The sequence below is a fragment of the Sebastes fasciatus genome, chromosome 23 (genome assembly GCF_043250625.1).
Source record: "Sebastes fasciatus isolate fSebFas1 chromosome 23, fSebFas1.pri, whole genome shotgun sequence".
In the NCBI taxonomy this organism is placed as follows: Eukaryota; Metazoa; Chordata; class Actinopteri; order Perciformes; family Sebastidae; genus Sebastes; species Sebastes fasciatus.
Genome location: NC_133817.1, coordinates 9987840 through 10009457, shown reverse-complemented (window position 1 = coordinate 10009457; position 21618 = coordinate 9987840). Strand labels below are relative to the sequence as shown.

General features: G+C 41.0%; 1 protein-coding gene across 3 annotated transcripts in view; it reads right to left on the bottom strand.

The window, feature by feature from the left end:
- LOC141761508 (ankyrin repeat- and BTB/POZ domain-containing protein 3-A) overlaps positions 1–21618 on the bottom strand; it is a 181804-nt gene that overhangs the window by 49412 nt on the left and 110774 nt on the right. For all 3 annotated transcript variants that reach the window (XM_074624855.1, XM_074624853.1, XM_074624854.1), the window contains exon 2: positions 8061–8210. In XM_074624855.1, coding sequence (XP_074480956.1) covers positions 8061–8210 — 150 coding nt within the window. The remainder of the gene's footprint in view (positions 1–8060; positions 8211–21618) is intronic.

Sequence of the window (21618 nt, the reverse complement as noted above, 5' to 3'; positions counted from 1 at the left end):
TTGGTATTTTAGTCCGGGTTGATTTGGTGACAACTGTGGTTACTGTGGTAACCGCAAGTACAGTTTAATACTACAGCAAACAGTCCTTGAGCAGCTACTTTGACACGAAAGCAACCTAAAATCTACTGCTGTATGTGTTTACAGTGCAGCCAAACGTTGATTTAAACTTGTTAATACATATACATGTCAGCAATAAACTCTCTTTTTTCTGCTTCTATCTATATGTTCTGCTTGTCTGTAATGTTTTATGTGTATAAATGGCACTACTTCTTCTACTGCTTTTAAACTGCATTTTATGTTTTGATTTATTTTAGGAAGCCTTTTGTAACACCTTGGCCAGAGACAACAGATGAAAAATAGCCTTTTGGCTAGTTCTAGTATTTTTTATACCATGTGTATTTATTACTTTGCACTTTCCCTTCTCAAATAAAATAAACCAAACTAAATAAAAAGGTTGTTAAATGGATGTGATTTCATACTCCAGCCTGTTTCTGCTCCTTTTTCCATTACTCTTTGCAATATTTAAAGCTGATTCGCTGTCAAAAAATACAGAAAATTAAACCATTGTGTTGTTTTGTGGAGGCAGTTTTGATAACCGATCGCTGTCGGCACTAAGCGCGGCGACAACTACGTTGTGTTTGAAGGCAGTTTGAATCCAGCGCAAGATTGGCAGACACCACCACTAACAATGACAGCTACTTCACAGAGTAAAAAATGCCAACCAAGGCTGCGGTCGAACAGTCAAAAAATGACGTCCCATAGTCTTTTTCTAACCCACTTTTCCTTGACCTCGATGGAAAACGTCATGAGGTCACGGAATGATAAGAAGGAACGGCGGATGTTATTTTTAAAGCAACTTTATTTATAACAGAAAATGAGTACAGTGACAAACTTGATGCTGTGCGATTCAATTAAGGACTCCTGTCCAAAATAGAATCACACCTCCTAGGAAGGATGTTTTCAATTTATCCATAATGTACAATTAAACAGTGAAGGAGGATGTTATTGATGGCGGAATGGTGCGTTGCTTTAAATGTTGGGATGGCGTTATCTCATTTCCTATTCCTATTCCTATTTGGTTTCATGAAAACATACATTGAATGTGTCCTGTGTGGTGGAGGCACACCCAGCTCCAGGAATGGAGGGCCCCATTGTTAGAGGCCTGCTCTGTATTACATTACGCCGTTTATTTGCCTAGCGGCTGCTCTCTGACCTGCGGGGCGGCCGCTGTGCTGACAGATGAACGGCCTCTCTCCGTCACACCTGGTCACAATATGTCAGCTCAGCGCCTATAGATCCTATCCTATCCGTGGCACACGAAGGAAAACGTTATCCTTCATGGAGAAGTGTCATGACAGATGAGGAAAACACTCGGAGCATCAACTGCCCCAATCTGCCGCCGGCGATCTGCTCTCCTCGCTCGGACAAAGACATGAAATACGCAGGGAGACAATGGTGACCTCAGAAATAAAAGACTTATTTTTCCACCTCACGAGAATGAAATTATGAATATAGTGATGAACGTTGCTCTTTAACAGCCTCTTCTATCATCCATTAATTACCAAACAACTCGGGTGTGAAATTGCGCTGACAACCGGCTCAGTGTGGCCGCTTCACTTTCAAGTGATCTTGTTTATTGTTCAGATATCGAGCTAATAGCTTTAAATTGATTTCAATTTAAACAATTTAAATGTGTTGATACCGAGCTTTATGTGGAGACACAGCGTCTGACCGTGAAAACACCAGCTTTCTGTAATCCATTGGTTCCAAGTCTCTGCTGTGATATTAGACGGGGTGTGTGTAGTATTTGTACGTTAACCTATCATTAGCACATTTATTATTATGAACATTAATGTAATTACAATAAATAAACCGGGCCACCGCTGAGATGACTGGCAGCCTCTATAATCCTTACGTTACACCGAGGAAATCTGCATATTCTCTTATTTTTGCATTAACTTGATTTCAGAAATATATGAAAACTAGGGCTGTCAAAGTCAACGTGATAATAGCGAGTTAACCCAAATTAGTTTTTAACGCCACTAATTTCTTTAACGCGATGTGCAATTTTTAGGTTGTAGCAGACAGTTTTAAAGCTAGAATGAAGATACTAGTATCATATGAAACTAAAAAACCTAAGGAATCCATTAGTACAAACAATGTCATACTAGCTTGTCGGGAAGGAGGTTAAATAACGCTCCAAAGTTGCGCTAAATTTTGGTGGCAAGGCCATTTTTAAAGGGGTCCGTTGACCTCTGACCTCAAGATATGTGAATGAAAATGGGTTCTCTGGGTACCCACAAGTCTCCCCTTTACAGACATGCCCACTTTATGATAATCACATGCAGTTTTGGGGCAAGTCATAGTCAAGTCAGCACACTGACACACTGACAGCTGGCGTTGCCTGTTGGGCTGCTGTTTGTTATGATTTGAGCATATTTGTTATGCTAAATGCAGTACCTGTGAGGGTTTCTGGACAATATTTGGCATTGTTTTGTGTTGTTAATTGATTTCCAATAATAAATATGTACATACATTTGCATAAAGCAGCATATTTGTCCACTCCCATGTTGATAAGAGTATTAAATACTTGTCAAATCTCCCTTTAAGGTACATTTTGAACTGATAAAAAATGTGCGAATAACTTGCAATTAATCATGATTAACTATGGACAATCATGTGATTGATCGCTATTAAATATATTAATTGAGTGACAGCCCTTAATGAAAACAGGAAACCTGGTGTCATTGGATTCTGCTGTATCGATTTATAACACAAAACTGTTCTGGTCTTGCTAGCAGCACCAAAGCTAAGAAGAGCCAGAGCTACTTGCGTGGAAATTATCATGCTGCATCCGTTGCCTTCACAAACGGTGCAAAAGTAACGTCAGATTGACTTTAAATGTGGAGCAGCAGTAGCAGGAAATGTTCAGTGTGCATTAGCAGTAACTAAATACAGCTCTGACTGAGACCATCATTTCTAAACACACTTTTACAGCTTCAGTTTGATTTAAAATCTCTCTAAACAACATCCTTTTGCTGCCCATCTCCAAAATTCACCAGAGGGAAGAGATAAAAATGTTGATGTATGCTCATTTAATTAAATTATCAATTATTACCATGCACTTACAGTATAGCATTAAGCTTTACGAGCAGCACTGAGTGCTTGCAGACTCTCGTTGCCCCAGGTTGTACGCAGCCTAGTACATAACAAAAACTGCAACTCCTCTTCAGTTTTTCAGCCTTAAAGGGGACATGCCATGCTAATGTCCAGGTTCATACTTGTGTTTTGGGGTTTCTATTAGAACATGTTTAGATGCTTTAATGTTCAAAACACACATTATTTTTCTCATACTGTCCGTCTGAGTATACCTGTATTCACCCTCTGTCAGAAACGCTCTGTTTTAGCGCCTGTCTCTTTAAGAAGCCCAGTCTGCAGTGATTGGCTTGTGAGAAAAATATAGTGCACCTTTACAAAGGTAGTTCTCAAGCTGTGGGTGATATGTTCTAATGAGCCTGCATGTGACGTAGGAAGGGGGAGCCGAATATGCGTGTTGAATCACATGTTTTCTGCAGCCCAGTCTCAGGACAAAAGCGTGTAATAGACCCGTCTGTCCACTGGAAGAAAGCGTGTCAGTGTCGCGTTTTGTGACGCCGATACGTGAATATAGAGTTAGTTACGTAGTATATAAAGTGAGAAACAAACACAGGACTTTCAAGTGGGACACTCGTGTTTGAGACCGCTGTCTTGTTTTGTAAGTTACGTGTTTTCCGTACTGACGTTAAGTTGTTTCCATACATGTTTTATTTAGTTTACGTACTTATTTTAAGGCCAAATATGACGTTTTCCCTTAACCTAACTAAGTGGTTTTGTTGCCTAATCCTAAGTGAGTGGCTTTGTTGCCCCCTGCTGGTACTGCACGTTAATACAGGCATGTAACATTCACATCTCTGCGAAGCAAAATGTGACACTGACATGCTGTCCTCTGGCTGAGAAAAACAAAATTAAGTTTAATGATGGCGAAATTGATTTGTTGGCAAATGAAGCAACAAAACAGAGTCGAAATGAAAAACATTCTATCATTTTGGCACATTTTCATTGGAAAAAATGTTTTCCAAGGTAGAAATTGAGCACCTGGTTAAGTTGAAAATAAAAACACAAACAAGGGGAGCTGGAGCAGAATGTACATGTCTGCGATATGGCTGATGTCTCAGGGTAGTTGCAGCCTAATGCACACGTGTAAATGTCTTCTGAAGAGTGTGAAATCACCACAGTGCATTAGCAGATCACTGACAGTTCCCTCGTTCTCTGTTACCAGAAAATGGTCAGATTGTCTTCTTTGATTTTTAGCTTCTACACACATTTTCTCTCTTAATGCTGTTATTTTTTATTTTTTGAATAATTCAGGGTGGCTCTCCCCTGGTGCTTTTTGTGGCGACGTGTTCATTATATTTTCTTTCAGACCTCCTTGTTGTTTTTTTCAGTTGTTTTTTACATAAAACAGACAACCGCACTACATCTGTCTGAGATGTAATAATCACTGGAATTTATGTATTGTATTATGTTTGTTGGATCATTGCCGTCTTATATTTCATCTGCTGCTCTGCCTCATACTTCACCGGCTTCATAACCTTCTGTATCTGTCCTGTACCCTCCTCTGACTGCTTTAGTTTAACCGGTACCTTGTTAATCGTCTGTTATTCTGTTCTATTAATCACTTGAACTTGTTATTTTATTTCTGTTATTCCACTGTAACTGTTAACAGGGCGTTGCTGTGAAAGAGCATGTATGCTCAGCCAACGTACCCTTAATAAATAACGGTTAAACAAAGAACATCAAACAAGAACATAAATTCAACAAAACGCACACAGTCACACTTATCTTCTCTTTGTGCACTCTTCTCTCAAAGCACGAGGCTGTGGTTGTTCAATACTTTTCTTAATGTCAACAAATGTCATGAAAGAAACAAAACCAACAATGTGTTAGTCCATCTCTCAATACTTTCTGACTTCCATACCCTCTCTGTGGCACCAAGCCCATTGGTTCCTACATAACTCTTTAAAAACATGTCAAAAAGTAGCAGCGAGCTCTTAAACTTGAACAGTATGAGGTGCCCGGTAGTGTTAAGGACAGAAGAAACAAATCACCAGCACTCACAGATAAAGGATCTTTCTCTTTGCCCAGAATAAACTAATAAAGATCCTTTATCTGTGAGTCCTGGTAATAAGAAAAATATAGCCTATCAGCAGACCTACCCTTTAAATGCATGATAAATCAGAGAGGAGATTACACACAAGCTGCACTTTAGATGATGACAGGCAAACTGTTCTAGCAGGTTGTTTCTGATAAATAATATGAAGTCTGCGGGTTGATAAAAGTGTCTGAAATGAGATGCAAGAGTTCCAGTAAATCTGCTCCTTTAAGTTTTCTAGCAAAGGCAGATGGCAGCACATGCTAAAAGTAGCACCCTTAATGCAATCATGATGCACTTGATAAAGCAGATTCACACTCATGTCACTCAGTGACTCGTACTCTGCAGATCAATCTGTTCACATAACGCAACATGAGGAGGAAATTATGCCACCGAATCCACTGAAATCCACTAAATGACTGCGAGCAGCTGGCATCAACTGGATTAGGTACGAGCCACATGTCAACCTCTGGCAGCGTCGGACTGGCCGGCCCTGGAGGTGAGGAAGTCCAGCTGAGGCAGCGTGGCGGAGGGAGTCAAACACACGGTGCATTAAACAGGAATCAAACAGCAGCCTGTGCTGCTTTTACTGCCTGCTGGTCCAAGCACGTGAACAGAGTGTCCGACACTGGGATGCTAATGATGCTTTCAGAGTGTGAGCGGGTATCACTGCGTCTGCCACACAGCAATGTTGATGATTTTTTCCCCCATGAGGTACCTGCAGCATCCCAGTATATGTATCCTTTACTGTACTAAACCACCAACCGAACCAAACAGCAGAGCCAGATATAGTGAAGCGAAGTCTATCCCCTTCCGATGGACCCCATGGGACATTATTTCGAAAAAATATATGAACAGTAGTCAACGGCGAGACACACATAATTCTAATAACATAAATAATCACCACTAGATGTCACTAAATCCTACACACTGGTCCTTTACAAGGAGATAAATGTCAGTGTTGTGTTCACAACTTGTTTAATCTGCCCCCCAAAGTGGCCAAAAATAATTCTTTGCAGGTTTAAAGAAGATATTAAAGTAGCAGTAGGCAGAATATTTTTGGCATCATTGGGCAAAAATTCCATAATAACCTTTCAGCATATTGTAATTCAAGTGTTCTGAGAGAAAAATAGACTTCTGCACCTCCTCATGGCTCTGTTTTCAGGCTTTAGAAAATCTAGCCCGTAACGGGAGACTTTGACCAATCACAGGTCATTTCAGAGAAAGAGAGCGTTCCTATTGCTTGTGCTCCGGTCATGCTGCTGGGTCACAAACGTTCTCATTTTAAAGCTAAACCGTGCACTACAAGATGATTCTGAAAACATTTGAGGACAATAGACATTAACGTAATAGAACATTGATTCATATTTGATCAGCGCTGCCTAGTTTGACCATTTGGTCGGAGTTTGCGAGTGATTGACAGCCGGCTCTCATAGACAGCAGCTGGACAGCGGACCTCAGATCAGCTCTGACTGCTTGTTTTCCTCCGGTCTATGAAATCTTGCAGATGCCTTTAGAAGCACCGGAGGAAACAGAGGCACATGATTTTTTTCAGGTTACCTATTTAATGTATTACTGTCACGATATAGCAACCGTTTTATAAAAGTAACTTTTTTTAATCATATTTGCTCCAATCTTGCCTACTTCAGCTTTAACTGCACCTCACAGAGTGTTTTTCTTCTATTAGTTTCTGTATGTGGTGATTTAGTTCTTCTGTTCAGCCACCGTGACGACCATCACTTCTCATGCTGAACTAACCACTTCTTATTGTACTTATTCTAAAACACACCATGAATATAAATGCATCCCAACGCTACACAAAAGGCCTCCAGGCTTAATCACTACTGTGACACAGCAACTGGTGACGAGAAAAGAATACAAATTCAGACTTTAATCGATGATGCAGAGTGAGTCGCCGGTTTGTAATGTGCTACGGGGACGAAACAAACATTCATCCAGGACAAATGTGCACGGACACGAGCTGGGAGTGCAGATGTCTGGAGGGGACGGGGGTTGATCTAATGTGAGACTGCGGAGAGGGAGAGGACGTGGAGGCGGGGGTGGAGATAGCGGGGTGTCGCAGTTAAAGGTGGAGCCCGTCCTTTCAAGTCGAGGTTAAAAAGCCTCTGAGGCGGCGACCTTGGATTTAAAGGTCTGCGGGCGTGACTCATAAACAGGTGTTAGAACAGCTGTAATAGGAGGGTTCCTGGCTGAGAGGGGGAGATGGATGAGGAGCACAACGAGGGGACAGTAGGTCGGCCTCAGACCACCATGACAGCCCACAGGGACGGGGAGCGTGCATTCCTTCACACTGATGAGCTATTTGGCAAACACTTATGGAAATAAGTCCTTAAGATGATGAGATTTAATGTGCATAACAATTACTGCTGCATTTATAATACGCTGAACTTAACATTTCGTCAAACATTAGCGTCTGAGAGGCTCAAGTCTTTCTATGTTAATGTCATTTTAACATTATTAGGACTCTTCAGCAGGGTAGAAATTTAAATGTAGTATTTTAATAGATCATTACGGCTCACCTTAACTCTATATTCCAAGTACGGATTATTAATAAAATTCTGTTAGCAGCTGCTTGTACGGAGGTTTTTAGGCTACACTAATCACCTGTTTATGTACCTGCTACGTATAGAATAAAATCTCCTTATGTGCATTATATTAACTGAATCTCATCAGTTGTGTTAATGCATTTGGTTTGCATACATTAAATGCAAGAGGGAGCAATTAACTGTAATCCATTAACTGAGTTTGACTGTATGAGAACAGCCAAATATCTTTTAAATGTAAGCAAGGGGAAACCTGGAAAACACATTTTTCGCTCATAACAGTGTTTAGTTTGGGTCGTACTCACTCAGTTCTGCGATGCTGCCCACCCGGGTTGCGAGCAGCGACTGTTCCAGCGTGCGGAGCTCGGCCTGGGTGTACGCCTGACTCTCGCCCCCCCTCCCTGAGCGCTGCTGGTCCCGGTGCAGGTTCAGACTCTCTGGCAGGCTCAGCACACCTGCAGAAACAGGACAGAAAAAGGTCAAGAACAGGAAGTATTTAACACATCTGCTTTTAGTGAAAAAAGTTTTCATCCGCAGCAACATTACAGCTCCTCACTTTTCTGCTGATGTCAAATTAATCCCCACCTCTGTGAAATAACAGGGGGGACGCAAAACTGTGGGAAAACACACAAATCAGCATTTTAAGTTAAATATTGAAAACAGAGCTGGTAAGCTGGATGAAAACACACACACGTTCATCTCACGTGCAGCAGCCAGAGAGCAAACGTTTGTTTAATAGATTAAACATGGTGACAAAGTCGCAGGTTAATAGCATACTGTAGTCTTCATTCTGTGGTGAAAAACATCCCAGCTGGTATCATGAATATAAACGTTTTAACGAATGGGGATGTTGATTTATTTTGTGATGTGCAGCAGCTCTTCTACACAAAGGCTTCTTTTAAACATTAAAATTCCACGACCCAAAGTGCCGAACCGCTTATCATCTTTGAAATAAATTGTCTCCGCAGTGAATTTTTGAGTTTGATATCACTCTCGTCTTGGCTTCCCGCCCGACTTTTACTTCATATCTTGAACTCTAATTGAGCCAATTAGGCTGCGAGCGACATTTGTTACTTCAAAGCTGCAAATTCAAAGTGCGACCTTGAGCATAAACAGTGTGTGTTTTCCTTGTGATCACAGGTGTGTGTGTGTTTCCCCCCCCCCCTCTCCTCCTGCAAACAAGGTGCAGCAGATAATGTTGGCTGGAGAGGATTAATCCATTTAGGAGGTGTTACTGCAGCCAAGCTTTGTTTAGCTGCAGAGAATGGCTGGTGACAGATGGGATATTGAGTTTTTTTGCTTCAGGAGAATGGAAAGCAACACCCTGCCGAGTGCTAATCCTAATGACACGGCGCAGGGGGACTCGCCGTTTCTCAACAAACAGTAATTACAACATGGAGGAACTTAGTCAATTTTGTCTGTGTGTGTGTGTGATGCCAGAACAGAAGACAAAAGACCAGCACAGGAGTCGCCAGATTCCTCCCACAGTGTCCAGCCCAAGAATTCCAGTATTCCCCAGTCAGAGTCGCGCTCCCTCTTCCTCCCACAGCCTTTCCGGGGAGGTCAGCTTTATTTGGAGCCTCCGATAATGATTACAACAGTCTGTTTAACCGCTGAACGGTATTCATGAAACAGCTGGTATTAGGGTGTGTCTCAAAAGGGAATTCCTTGACAACAAAAATGAATGTTTTCTGTCTTTTCAAACGGAAGAAAGATCCCCCTGCAGGCGATGACTCGGTGATGTGCAGGAAGGTGAAAACGGGGCCACATTTGAAGGGTTTATAGAAATCTAACCTCTGTTTAAGCACTCATATGACTATATTTCAAGGTGCAGCTCGGAGCTACAACCATGCACAGTCATGCGGTTAATCGTGATTAAGTATTTTAATGGATTGACAGCCCGACAGCGCTGCAAGGCACTGCACAAGTTTGAATAAGGACACGATTCAATGAGTTTCTAAAGATAACTTGGGACTAAATGCGTGTTTTTCCCGAAAACAGAAGGTCAGAGATCAAGAGAGACTGTGAAACTGCGAAGTAAACAACACATCAGTGCTGCAAATGTCTAGGGAATGGAAAAGCCCCAAAACAGTAAAGTATAAACTCTGAGAGAAGACTTCAGAGTGGCTCATGGCGAACAGAAAAGCAGGAATTTCCTCCAACCTCGGGGTAAAAAGTAAGCTGTCGGTCGCTCCTGTCCCAGAGTGAAGCGGAGAAATCCCCTCTAATCACCAAAACCGTATTGGCATTCACGGCTATTTCTACTGGATTTAGCACTTGTGTGTGTGTTTTTTTGGGGGGAAAACAATTTTGAATTCACAGTGCTTTCAGTAATCAAGGCCTCCCATCTTCTCCATCACCCCGACTTCATCTCCCCCAACGTTATCTGTTTTTCCCCCCACTGCCCTAACTATTCTTTTAATATAATCCTGGGGTTTCAGGGAGCCCTTTGCTGAATAATTCATCCCGTCAGATCAAGACACATAAACAAGTCTGCAGCTCTCTCTTCCCCCACCTCCCACTCCCTCTACTTGTTATCTCTCACCAACACTTGGCTTCTCTGGATATAAAAAAATGAAAAAAGTAAGAATATTTGATCCTAGGTGCTGTTTGTGTAATAAACATCAGAGGTGAGAAAAAGAAGCCGGTGTGGCCCCGTGGAGACGAGGAAAAGAGGGGAGGAAGAGGGGATGCTGACACAAACGTCTGATTAAAAAATGACAAGCAACATGAGACTCTGAAGCATTACAGGCGTGTTTTATAACCTCATATTTCGTGAGTCACTTCAACCACATCTCCCTGTGACCTCCGAGGCAATTGGATGAGCTCGGCAGTATATATCCGTATACTTGAGAGGCAGTCTAATCCCAGATAAACAGATATGACCTGCATTTTCTATTCCGGGGCTCCCTTCATCTCTGCTGCTGTCGGGCAGATGAAGACGGAGACTGGGTCACGGGGAAAGACTACTTTAAAGCCTCCGAGCGGTGTACCAAACTCCCCTGAGTCGTCGCCGCAGAAATACTGCTGCTCTTGCAAGCCGTCATAAATAATGTAGAGGATATTGAGCGGCGCAGGTACATGCAGACAACAGCTGTCTGCATGGGGACACATCATCCGAGGAAAAGTTTAGGGAAATTAATTTAGCGGAGAAGCAGAGGGACAAAGCAAAATATAATTCACATGGCCCAGAACAAAGCAATTATCATAACTCTCCCAGCTTGAAACGGTGGAAGAACTAAGCCACTCTTTGATATTATCCAGCTTTAAAGTCACTGCCGTGTTAATGAAGCGACTTCTCATCCTGTTTTTTTTATGTTTATATGAGTCTGATGAGCTGAAAATGATTTGAGAGAAAGCAACGCACATATGGTTCTTTTTCATTTTTGTGTTGTTGTTTCAGTGGTTATCAGCCTCATAGATGTGGGTCAGTAGGGCCCTGCTACACCCACTAGTAGGTTTTATCATCAATTCACATGGTCGATCACCGAAAGAAGGAGTAAAAGAAGACGACAGGGACCTCTAGCGGAAGCAGAAGCGTAAGTGAGGCGCTGTAGTATAGAGAGCGTTGCCTATTAGCCCCTCTAAGATCACTAACAACTATTACAACTACTACTACTGCTGCTACTACAACTACTACTACTACTACTGCTGCTACTACAACTACTACTACTACTACTGCTGCTGCTACTACTACTACTACTACTGCTGCTACTACTACTACTACTGCTACTACTACTACTACTGCTATTACTGCTGCTGCTACAACAACAACTACTACTACTACTACTACTACTGCTGCTGCTCCTACAACTACTACTACTGCTGCTACTACTACTACTACTGCTGCTCCTACAACTACTACTACTACTACTACTGCTGCTGCTACAACAACAACTACTACTACTACTACTACTACTGCTGCTGCTCCTACAACTACTACTACTGCTGCTACTACTACTACTACTGCTGCTACTACTACTACTACTGCTGCTACTACAACTACTACTACTGCTGCTGCTGCTACAACAACAACTACTACTACTACTGCTACTGCTGCTACTACTACTACTACTGCTATTACTGCTGCTGCTACAACAACAACTATTACTACTACTACTACTACTACTGCTACTACTACTACTACTACTACTACTACTACTACTGCTACTACTACTACTACTACTGCTGCTACTACTACTACTACTACTACTACTATTACTATTACTACTACTACTACTGCTGCTACTACTACTACTACTACTGCTGCTACTACTACTACTACTACTACTACTACTACTACTGCTACTACTACTACTACTACTGCTGCTACTACTACTACTACTACTACTACTATTACTATTACTACTACTACTACTGCTGCTACTACTACTACTACTACTGCTGCTACTACTACTACTGCTATTACTGCTGCTGCTACAACAACTACTACTACTACTACTGCTGCTACTACAACTACTACCACAACTACTGCTGCTACTACTACTACTACTACTACTACTACTACTACTACTACTATTACTATTACTACTACTACTACTGCTGCTACTACTACTGCAACTGCTACTATTGCAATTAACTTCAGCTGTAGGTGTTCCCACGCATTTTCTAGTACACACATTATATCTCGTTTGTTTAACCCGAGCTTTAGAGGTGTTGATTGGTGGCCTTTGACAGAGCCAAGCCAGCTGTTTCCCAATGCTTTCAGCCTTTAAGCTAAGCTAAGCTAACTGTCTTCTGGCTGCAGCTTAATGCACAGATATGGAAGTGGTATTGATTTTCTCATCTCTGCAAGACAGCAAATAAGACGAATGTTGGACTATTCTTTAAACAGCTATTAAACAGTAAATAAAGCAATAGCATTTAGTATAAATAAAAATATAACCAGAACACTACTGCTTATATCGTCGCCCTTTCCACGAGGCAAACTGCTGAAACCTCAAAACAACGTGAGACGGTCTGTGAGACGGTCTGTGAGGCGAGTTCAGCGGACCGAAGGCTGCAAGCCGTCTAATAAATCATTACAGTGTTTACTGAACCCTGATGGAGACGAATGTAAGCACGACCTACAGGCATACACGACGATAACCTTGAGAACCTCAGAGTATCAACTTTCCAGGAACTCAAGAAAACAGCCGTGTATTCAGCCTCATAATGGAAAACACTATTCAAAAGGGGTTTTGAAAAAGTTTTATGCGACAGAGAAGCGCGTCATCCTTCAGCTGAGATGGCAAGACAATCAGCTTCACAGTCCTTAAATGTCTGACATCCATTAAAATACATCTCAAGTGTTTTCCAGATCCTCCACATCCACACAGAGAGATCTGAAGTCCACCACTTTTATTCCATCTTAAGAAGCAGTGCACATTAGTTTCACAGGTGACAGTATAATGTGTTTTGTGTGGGGATTTCTGTAAAACAGTGCAGGTTTAATGGGACACCCTGACATTTAGAATCCGAACTATTTTTCACTTGTTGCCTGAAACAAGAGGTGAAAAAAGGTTCAGATATTTGTGCATTACTCAAAAAAATAGTCCTGTTAGGTTCTGTCACCGGACCAGAGGTGATGCATCACGGTCTCTTTGCACCTGTGCTGCTGGCTTTACTGAAGCTTGAGGCCACAATGCTCACACTTATATTATTTACTGTTTTTATGTGTTCTTCTATTTTGTAAAAGTAAGAGCATCACTGATAGTATGTGTGCATGTGTGTATATGGCTGCAAAATAACGCTTATATTTTTTGATTTATTTGCAGATTATTTTCTTCATTAATCGTTTGGTCTTCAAACTGTCAGAAAATCGTGTCCTAAAAGCCAATGTGACATTTGTTCGACCAACAGAGCAAAATCCAAAGATGCTCAATTTTACTGTCACATAAGACAAAGAAAAGAAGGAAATCCTCATCGTTGAGACGCTGGAACCAGTGAATTTATTAGTATTTTTGCTAGAAAAATAGTTGCAGATTAATTTAAATTAGAACAGCAGCTAATGATTATTTTTATTGTTGATTATTTTCTCGATTAATTGATTAGTTGTTTGGTCTATAAAATGTCAGAAAATTGTGAAAATGTTTCCAAAAGCCTAAGATGACGTCCTTCAAATGTTTTGTTTTGTCCACAACTCAAAGATATTCAGTTTACTGTCATAGAGGAGTAAAGAAACCAGAAAATATTCACATTTAAAAAGCTGCATTAAGAGAAGTTTGACTTGGTTTTTTTTCTTTATTAAAAATGACTCAAACCGATTAATTGACTATCAAAATAGTTGGCGATTAATTAATCAATTAATCATTGCAGCTCTAACTGAGACGCTGGAACCAGTGACTTTATTGTCATTTTTGCATGAAAAATGGTTGAGGATTAATTTAAATTCATCTGTCGACGGACAAATGCGTCACAAGTAAGTACGTGCATGTGTGATTAATTAATAGCTCGTTATTCAGACTTTCCTTTCTTTTGCATGTGAAAGGCATCGTTTAAAAAAGGTCTTTTCAGAAGCGAAATGGGAGCCGGGATTGTCTGGACTGTTGGAGATCCAGCCCCGCGGGCATAATGGGATTCGTGATCAATGCCATCCCTTTTCATGATAGACAGCCAATCCTTTCTGAATGGCTTCACCACTCAGGAGCAAAGAAAGCTCAATTCCTTAATGCCCGACCTTTGAACAGTCTCCTCGGAGAAAAAAAAAAAAAAAAAAAACACTTTAAAGAAAATGACTTCCCAATAAGAACTAAAGCTGGATGACATCTTGATTTGCTGTAAGCCACATGCGCTGAGCCACTCCGAGTCTAAAAGGACAAGTCAAGGTCAACCGGGTCACCGTGACACCATGCAACCATCAGCGCCAACGTGTCCCTGGCGCTGCTGCACCGCGACCGCGTGGCTCAGCTCCCTTATTTTCTGCAGGAATGTCCGATCGATTTTCTGTTGTGAGAAAGTGGCGCTCTCCCCTCTTGTCAGTGAGAAAACTCTGCCGGAATATTAACAGGTAGTTGCCATGGCAACAGGCGACTGCTGCCTAACAGCGGCGTGATTGCCTGAGCTGGAAAAAGCAGCATTTCTTTTTCTGTCTTTTCTTTACTGTAAGGAAAAAGCACATACAGAAGAAGAAAACTCTGAACTGAGTTTTAAGCCCCTGAGCCACGTCCACATGGATGACCAGCCACCCAACACAAAGCATCTCATCATAGCGGGATGATTCAGCTGGGTAATTGCTGCATCTAGTGTACCAGAGAGACATTTATTCTCTCATCAATAATGAATGAATGTACTTGGGACTCAGACCACATTAGCAGTGAAACGGCCAAAATGATTAAACAGCCGACCCAACTGGCTAACTGCAAAATGTCAGCCGCAGATCCATGACCCAGCTGTTGGTAGAAGCCCACAGCAGTGAGAGAAAGAGTGGATACTGAACAAAACTACATTCAATAGAGCCCCGATGTGCTTTTTTATGGCAATGTGAAGGTCTAATTAGTTATAAATTTTAAATGTGTTCAGCAGCTCTAATCTCCTCAATAAAGAACAATGAATCACGTGGCTTAATGACGTCAGCAACTGAACCAGCTATACTGTCTCACAATCATACATATATATATATATATATATACACTACGTATATGAGGCTTCACCATATGGTAAGGCTAATTTCATGAGTGAAGTTTCAAATAAATCCATGCTTTGATTGCAGAGTACGGACACCCCAAAGTGAAGAAAATATGGAGTTATTTATTTTATGCAAACAAGATCCATATGTTGTGCATAACGGTTGTTATCTAATTGGAACAAGATACAGTCATTTCGATAAGTCAATATACTTCTTTACCAAGCAGATGCACACAGCCACCTCAACACGGAGGGAACTTAGTAGATAAAGGTTTATATTCAATGTCATTCAAAGCGATTCTTGCCGCTTTAACACAAAAACAAAAGCACTGTCATCAGCAGGAATCATCTGCTCTGCATTTTAACAGAACTTGATGCAAGTTGGAAGATGCATATGCTTAAATGAATCTTCATAAAATGAAAAGAAAATTAACATAAAAGTGAAAAAGAGTCCTGTAAACTGAACTGAATCCTGAGCACAGTCAGGATGTAGATGGCAACAACTTCACAGAAGACAGTATTTAAGTCAAAGAAGGTATATTGCTAAGAAGTGAAAATCAATTGTTCGTTCCATTGCAACGTCCGTGTCCAGCAGCAGAGCTGCGGCTCCAACATTTTGGACTGAAAGTGACTACCGGGCGCCAATAAAACGTCCGCCTACAACAAAGTGCCGTACAAAAGTAAAACTAAGTTATTTCTATTCTATTGTCAAATTTAATGTCTCCACTGAAATGGCCTGTGTTGGACGATAAAAGTATTAGAAATATGCATACTATTTACTATTTACTTATTATTTTATTAAACGTTTTTGCCCGGCCGCCTCCCAGAGGAGCATAAAATGAGCGATGGACATAATTGGAAGTTAGAAAAATCCAGCACACAGATTTTGAGAGCATCTCAAACTTTTTCATGTCAAGGATCCCAAATGGAGTCCAACAGACCACAGACCATGGATGTATAAGAGGTTGTGTCCTGTGCTTTTGCCCTGCGTGTTAGTAAATAGCCTACAACTCCATTAAATTCCGTTTATGTCAAGCTACTAGCACTACTAGCTACTGGCTGATAGCCGGTTGTTTGGGAATAGAGACATTGATGCATCCACCAGCGCTACCGCAGCGCCATTTGGCGGCTGTTGGCAAAAAAAGCACCAGTTTCATCTCTTTGCTTCTATACTCTTTGTTTAAGTACTGTACCAAATAATATGTTTTTTGTGCAAATTGTGTACTGACAACTCCTCAGGAACAATATTTACAGAAGCATTAGATCGGCCTCGGTAACTGTGTGGACAAGGTAATAATATGTACTCGCAAGATAACATCTTATTCCCACCAGATAAAAAATGTAATCTTCTGAGACTTCAGGGGCTTCGTAAATCTGGAGCCTGAAATCATGTCATTAGCTGGGTAAAATAAATAATAAATAAACACACATTTCTGTCTATGTAGCATTACAGTAAGGCCAGTTATCAGGGTACTGTACAACGCAAGAGAAAGAGGAAGGTAATGAGACCAAGCAATCTTGATGCCAAATACAAACAGGTAAATAGACACCACATGCTGTAGCTATCTGGAGAAAAGTTAGTATTGTGAATGTCCTGGTCAAAAATGACATTTACAAGATAAAGGACCTTTAAATGAACGTATCATAACCCAAAGTTGTTCTTTGTTACTCATGCGGTAACATCTGTATATGTAAGTATGTGTGCACATGGTGACAGCCCTGCAGTAAACCGCTGACGAGCACCCAATACGTCAGAGATAATAGCTCAGTCTGGTGTGGATGTCGTACTCTGACATTGCCCTTATAAACATTTAATTTCACCAGCTTTCAGCATCCGTGCGCTCTGCAGACAGACAACACACAAAGTGTCAGAGAGAGTACTACAATTATCTTTCTCACACAGTGAGAGAGCAGCTCTTAATGGAAGTCCCTGACTTCTTCCACCTAAAAGGGTGTCATGGACGTCCTTCAGTTATTAGAAAACAGAGCTGCACTGAAGAGCACGGCTGAACGTAAATCTACTAGTCCAATGGACATCCGAAATAAGGGAAGAGATGCAACACATCAGGGTGTCCCTTTCTCTCTATAGTTAAGACACCAGATTCCTTTTATTCTCCCAAATGCCACTCAAATATAGGTGAAATGTGTGCATGACGCAAGCACAAGTTTCTCAGTGCATCAGTGACTCACAGCGGGCTCACCAACGACGAGTGAACCTGCTGCGAAAAGGAATATTTTCACTACCTCAAACCCAAAAAGCCACCACTACAAAGAGACTGGAATTGTTGAAATGCTTTCCACTTGTCAAACACCCCACTTCTACCTTCGGTCTCATAGTCTATGTTCACCTTGAGGAGAAGTTACAAGCGTCCCTCGCCACTCCCTGGTGTGATGAACTTGTTGTTTCCTTGCAGAGAGCAACAAGGTCAGAGTCTAGACGCTCAACAAGTCATACGTATTTTGCATTCACGTAATGACTGAACTGTTGTTTTTATCGCCAAGTGGGATGTATCATAGCAGGTGTATCGGATTTCCTGATATCTCAGGATATGAGCCGGAAATACAACTTGGCCGCTTGTAAATATTAGTCTGTGCAATATGACATGTCATCTTAAATGGACACAGAACAGAGAATATAAGCCTTTCAGCCTCATGAGGCCATTTAACTGTAGTCTTGTTTAATCTTCAGTTGCTGCCCACTGAATGATCGTTCCTCCATCCGCTCATTAGCATTCAAATGATCTTCTGTTTTCCATCACACTTGTTCTCAGTGAAAGCTCCCCGTCTCCTCCGGTGTAATATCTTCCAACAACACGGGCCCTCACGTCCTCATAAATAAATCAAAACAAATAACTGTATCCGCCAATGTAATGAAAACACATGCAGATGTGTTTACTTGGAACGGTCTGCACACAGCGTATGCTCATCCAACGCAAACCGGCTGCCTCTCGCTTACGTTAAAACCTGGATTTCCTTCCTTGGACTCGCTCAGCATGTTTGCAGCTGCAGTCTGTTTCTCAACTAATGTGTGTGTGTGACCTTGAACTGCTGAGGATGAATGAAACTTCTACAACTGAAGATGAAATGACCTTCAAAACCAGCTTTTTGTTACTGATATATTCTGTTATTTCTCAGAAACATCAGGTCTTTTTTTCTGTGGGATGTATTATGTTACACCTGTATAGTCCGATCCTTTCTTTGAGTAGCGAATGAACTGAAACTTGCTATAAAGCGCTGTAAAGCCGAGGGAAGCTGCAGATTCAGGTCATAATTCCCATTATTTCCATTCCCATTATCTTACAAGTGCATTGGTGGAAAGTATGAAGTTGAATAAATTACATATTTCCTTTCCACCACTGCACTTGTAACATAATGCATCATGTAACATAGCACTTGTGATGCTGTTTAACTCCCTCAGCCTCTTTTCAGTGGTCTGATAATGTTCAAGGATTTCTCACTCACAGAAAAAAGAAGAAGCTTCTTTTGACAGAAAAGAAAGATTCTTGTATTTCTATTCTTTGTAAAATGTGATCTGGTTGAAACTATATCCTGAGGTACAAGTACTTAAATCACTTACTTCAGTAAAAGTATATAATATACAATATAACTAATGTAAAAATACTCCATTACAAGTAAAAGTTCTGCATTCGCCTCCCCTTCCGCTCGCAATAAGCTTTCTCGCTTTTTATTCTACATCACTACCATCCACCACCACAAATGACGGACTTTGCACATTAATGCACCCTTAAACCAACTGACATATGGCATATAGTATTGAAGATCCCTTGATAACTTTGACCTCTAAGCTTTAAAACCTAAAAGTATTAATTTTCCTTCCCTTGTAGCCCGTCGTAAATGGCGACAGCAATTACCAATCACAAGAGACATATTTTCTACAAGGCTAAAGGTGGTTCACCAGATGGCCTTCCAAACAACATCCTGGTCCGGTGCCGAATCCACGGCGAGCTTCAAGTGAAGTGAACCGAAGCTGTGGTATTTTAATGTGATGGATCCACATGTTCTGCATCATAATTCACACACAAAAAGAAGCAACATGAACGTGGTATGTCTTTGCGGGTTGTTTTGTTTGCTGTGGAGTCATCCGTGTTATGAGGATCGTAATCCCTCATCATTTGGGCACCTTTATCACGCCAAGTCAGATGGATTGCAGGTGGCACGCCAGATGCCTTATTCCCAATCTCCATCTAGAGCCGTATCATGGTCCCTGAATTAAATCAGCAAACAACCTCTCTGTGCCTCCAACGACACCACTGTCTTGTCAGTCTCTTGTTTGCATTATGCAGATTATATATATTCAAAACGAGTGGTCTGGTTCAGTGTGTGTTCTCAATGGAGCCGCCTGACTCATCCCAATCACCGGGGGCGACGAGACCGAGGCAGCGTAATGCAATCAGACGCAACACAAACATCAGCCTGAGTGTAAGGAGCAGGGATGACGACAAGGAAAACAGTGGCGTCAAAGAGGGTCAGCATTAAGTGGTCTGAAAACGATAAAGCCAACACACTAACCTTCGAAGCATTGATGTCTTTCTATTATTCACAAATTCACAAATTTTAGCACATATTCCAGATTGAATTTTCTATTTTAAATCATCTTTTTTCTCTCACTCACTACTGTGAAACACACGACTGATGATCTAAGAGCAGGTTTACCGGCCATATTGCTTACATAAAACTTCACTATCCCACAGTCAATTCTCCTTTATAGTAGGAATAAAACCTTCAACACAATATTCCAGTCCAGCTTTGGTGCATTGACAACCTATAAAACAGTCCACCAGCTAAAAAAGTATGAAAGTTCAGCCATCAGCTACAAAAAAATCCTTCCAAATACAAGGCGCAGAAATAATCCCATTAGACACCTGAAACGTTGTCCACATCTCTGATAGGTCTGCGAGCTTTTTAGAACAGATTATGAATGGGTGTGTCAACAGCAACAGAAAAACTTCAACAAGCTTTGGTGAGACAACCACAGCTGAACACAACCCAGTCGCCAGAAAAAATGTTGGCATACGTTTCGGCAAACCACGGGATACGTTGAATGTCGATGTTTCTGAACCCAAATTACGTTTCATATCAGCCGCAGAAACGCACAATGCCACGTGGTTAACATTGTTAAACGATTGGTTAGGTTTAGGCAACAAAACTACTTGGTTAAGGTTAGAAAAAAAGATCATGGTTTGTGTTGAAATAATAACCTAATAATGTAACGTATCAACTGTAACAACGTAGTAACGTAACATAACAACGGAACAATGTAACGTGACAACGTAACAACCGTAATAATGTAAGGTAAAAATGTAACAACAGTAACAATGTAACATAACAATGTAATGTAACAATGTAACGTAACAATGTAACGCAACAATGTAACAACGTAACAACGTAACATTGTAATAATGCAACGTAACAACGTAACATAACAACCGCGACAATGTAAAATGTAACGTAACATCCATAACAACCATGACAACGTAACAAGTGTAAATAAATAACTGACTGTAGCGGACTTCCTTACGTAATGTTACGTAAGAAGCGTAACAACGTAACTACCGTATATAAATAACTGTCTTTAGCGGACTTTCTTACGTAACGTTATGTAACAAGCATAACAACGTTACGGAACAACCGTAACCTGTGAATGTTTGACCCGGCAGCCCTTAGTGGACTTCTCGCTTGTTATACTTGTTATTATACCAAGTAACTTATGCTGTACAGGTTGTTGTAATTCAACTTACAGAAATAAAACCTCTTAAATCAACATTATTCTTTGATGAACACGACAAACTTTGAATTAGCAGCTAATTAACAATCGCTACCAGAGCTACAGTGTTGCCTTTAAATGATGTAGAAGGGATGGATACATCAGTAACTACACCACCTCTCCCAAACAGAAAAAAAACAACTAACAAGAACGGAACGTCAGACTCAATATTTAGGTGAAAACATAAACTCAGTGTGAGATTTCTGGCCTATTTCTTCTTTCTTATATCCCAATATACAAATAGCACAGTACAGTACAAGCACAAGTTTCCACAGCTAGTGACAGTGAAGAGTATATTCACACAAAGCAGCAATATCTTAATCAGGTTAATTTAACCACACATAGAGACACGATATGCATGAAGCCAGAACCGTGTTTTTTAAACCAAACTTTGTGTGCATCTCAGCAGGTTCACTCAGTCACCAGTCCCTCTGCATACGAGCACCAGCTAC